Here is a 3,299-nt window from a genome sequence, read left to right as displayed (position 1 = left end):
GGGTTAATGGTCACAACCCATTTAAACCGCCTTCTTTGACTAGGTTTGATTAAGATATTGATCACTTTTTCAAAAGCATCATTTTTCTTGTTTATGGTTTAATGTTTCAAGGTTTCATTTCCAACTTAATTTCTAAAGATTTTTTATACAAAATCTGAATATTGCTTAGTCCATTTATATTATATTATCCAATATCAACATAATTACAAATGCATTCACTCTTTGAATGATAGGTGGTTTAGGGCCAATAGTCACAAATCGTCTAAATCACCTTCTTTGACTAGATTTGATTAAGATATTAGATCACTTTTTCAAAAGCACCATTTTCTTGTTTATGGCGTAATGTTTCAAGGTTTCATTCCAACTCAATTTCTAATGAGTTTTTTTTAAACAAAACCATATCTAGATATTGCTTAGTCCATTCATATTATATTATCCAATATCAACATATTACAAAGGCATTCACTCTAGCAGTCTATAGATCTAATCTAAGAAATTGTTTGCAAAATTTCAAAAAGGAGGCAATCCTCAAAGAGATTTTTTATAATTTAGTACAATTGAAGAAGATGTGAGTATATAAAGTGTGTAATGGCATGGTTTGATGTTGTCAAATGTAATCGTGGTTCATCATGTTTCAATTTATGATGGGTAATGGTGGAAAGACCGTAATGGTCAAGGTATGCATCAATCTTAGACATAACAAGATGATATCAATTTTCTAGCTGGATAAGCACTCAGGAGGAGGGGTAGGGTATCTCTTCGTATCGGTACAATAATTGTAGACCATGTATTTTTGTTGAATCATCTTCAATGATTCTTGTTGCGTTTTGGAGAGGGTTTGGAAGGAGGAGTCAGCCCACCATTGATCTTGGGGGCAAGTGGCATGGTTATTGGTGTCTGAGACAGTGCATGCATCCACTTTGTAATTCTTGTAGGTGGAGGTGAAGGGTGCCTTGCTCCAATCAATCTTGTCTAAGCCTCCCCTCGTGGCCCAATTCTCCCCATTCCATATGCTTGAGAAAACACCCATGGGTTGCTTGTTCAAATAGGGCACCCCTTTTCTCTCTAGATTTGGGAACACTCTTATGGGCGTTCCATCCACAGATATACTGCCCAAACAATCATTTAGCCACAATCAACTTGCTTTCTATAACAATCAATCATGTGACCATTCATTATGTCCTTATGCTTATGTACTAGTGATCTGATGCAGCTAACAACATTGGTCATATTTCCTTACAATAATCAAGTTTTGTAATGACTAGATAAAGGCTAATTGTATACACTAGGATGATACATGATAGTTTAATGGAGGATAATATGACTCACAGGACTTGTTGGGTATTCCATAGGACTGTGTAAGTGTGGAAGTCAGATGTTGGGTCGAACCAAAGGTAGATGCGCTGCTCCCTTCCTCCCGTCCCGCTGTTGAAGATGTTTGTCTGCAGTATGTAAGGTTGGCCAGACACATTCCCCAAGAACTCGAAATCTACCTCATCATGCTTTGCTGTCCCTGAGTGAAGCTGCAGGTTTTTTCATGCGATCAGATCATCAGAACATCTCATGATGCAGCCATCATCAATTCCTTGTTATAATTTGGATAATTATGGAACTGATAAGGCAAAACCTTTCGATTATAATCTGTGTTCCTTTTCTGAGAGATCATCTAATCCTCTGCTTGATTAATAAGCCTATTGGATGTTGTTTATCATGCGGAGAGAGGTGGTATTTTCCCTTTCTTGATTAATATGTTGCTTGTCACGATAATGGTTTGCATATACTTATAATCAGGCTGTGATTTTATGAGAATGGCTTACATAGTAGGCAGTGACTGTGCCTGCTGAGTCCCCAGGCACAAGCTTGATGTCCATGTCAATCTGACCAAACAAATATTTGTCTTTGGCAGCAAATGCAGAGCCTGCAGTACATAACATATATATATAATCAAATAGACATTGCATTAATACTCGCACGGACGACTGATTTAAATCTGCAGCTGCAATGAGTTTTCTTATAGTTCGTTATCGTCTGCATATGTGGGCATTAAGCTGGGATTATGGATATAATGATTTCCATAAGCTTTGACTATCTACTTATCATTATCTGAATGGTAGCCCAGACTGATATGCAAACTATGATTAGCCGGCTGGAATCATTACATAATATTCTATCTAAAGGAGCCTCCAATTAGCCTAACTGTATATCTCCAAACCAGTAGTAGGAATGTAACAATTACCCACTAATCTGCACTAATTAGATACATCGGAATTACTGAGTGCTTCTAGATTGAAAAGGGAATGTAACTCGGATTGAGAGTGATCAAAGAAACCCTAATTACTAGATTACTGAGTGCTCCTAGATTACTAATTATATTCATAGGAATTATGGAGTGCTCCTAGATTACAAAGGGATTACAATTCGGATAGAGAGTAATCATGAAATAAGCACTAATTAATACCCGAATTTTGGTCGAGGGAGAGAGAGATCTCCGTGCCATCAGTAGAGTAGTGGACGTGGTCAGGAGCCCAAGTGATGGTGAAGTCTGAGAGGAAGCTGGCAGTGCAACAATGGCAGATGCAGAAGAAAATTAACAACAAGACGCGCCAGGTATCGCGATGATGAGTACTGCACAGACGGTAATAATCGGAGCTCCTATGCCTAATCAGAGAGCCCATACTAATTATACAATAGCAGGTCGGGAGCTATGGCGGAACTGTAATGGCGATGATAAGTGCTAGCTATGGCGGACTTATAATGGCGATGATAACAATTGCAGTCCTGCCGGCTTACTGCAGCTGTAATGGTGTGTTTCCTTATGGAGTAGCGATGATCAGATCATCAGTGTACACATATATATACATATAATCTGAGTGAGAATAATATAAGAGGGTACAACATCGAAGAGTAATTATAATTATAATAGGACCCGGAAAATTCATAGCATGCACAGTAGATAACGCGCTTTTGCTGAAACCAGGCGGTGCGGCCGGCCTCGTGCCAAGAAATTCATAATAAAATACATTTCGGCTCCACTCGACCTGACTGTATTCCCCTAATCAATCTAATTACATTAATCTGCTAATGATGAATCCAATCGGTCTCCGGGCTCCCATTAATTATCAATCAGAAGCATCGGCCTTAGTAGTTGCACCTACTCGCCCCAATCAATCTAATTGAAGTTCTCATTAATTTACAGCCAGATATAACGCATAATTCGGAGCTGTGGTCAGATGACACGAATTATTAATCAGATGATCAGTTGCATTTTACATCCGCCCCAATCATTTCAATAATTACCC

General features: G+C 38.5%; 1 protein-coding gene across 1 annotated transcript; it reads right to left on the bottom strand.

The window, feature by feature from the left end:
• Nucleotides 1-493: 493 nt before the first annotated feature.
• On the bottom strand, nt 494-2,973 carry LOC148018139 (xyloglucan endotransglucosylase protein 7-like). Its single transcript, XM_087661251.1, has 4 exons — nt 2,459-2,973; nt 1,818-1,918; nt 1,330-1,523; nt 494-1,109 (listed from the first exon to the last, which is right to left on the bottom strand). Exons 1-4 carry the CDS (start codon nt 2,673-2,675, stop codon nt 719-721), a joined length of 903 nt encoding a protein of 300 aa, XP_087517377.1. The 5' UTR covers nt 2,676-2,973; the 3' UTR covers nt 494-718.
• Nucleotides 2,974-3,299: the final 326 nt, after the last annotated feature.

Source organism: Lygodium microphyllum, chromosome 21 (genome assembly GCF_053477565.2).
Source record: "Lygodium microphyllum isolate KBCC chromosome 21, Lygodium_microphyllum_v1.1.10, whole genome shotgun sequence".
NCBI lineage: Eukaryota > Viridiplantae > Streptophyta > Polypodiopsida > Schizaeales > Lygodiaceae > Lygodium > Lygodium microphyllum.
The sequence above is the reverse complement of the archived record's forward strand: the minus strand, read 5'-3'. Positions and strand labels throughout refer to the sequence as shown.

Bases quoted from the DNA above. Each gene is read 5' to 3' on its own strand.
- LOC148018139 (XM_087661251.1), bottom strand. From the start codon at position 2,675: ATGGGCTCTCTGATTAGGCATAGGAGCTCCGATTATTACCGTCTGTGC. The intron at 1,524-1,817 runs GTAAGCCATTCT...AAAAACCTGCAG, and splicing joins GCACAGTCACTGCCTACTAT to CTTCACTCAGGGACAGCAAA. The intron at 1,110-1,329 runs GTGAGTCATATT...TTGTTTGGGCAG, and splicing joins TGGAATACCCAACAAGTCCT to TATATCTGTGGATGGAACGC.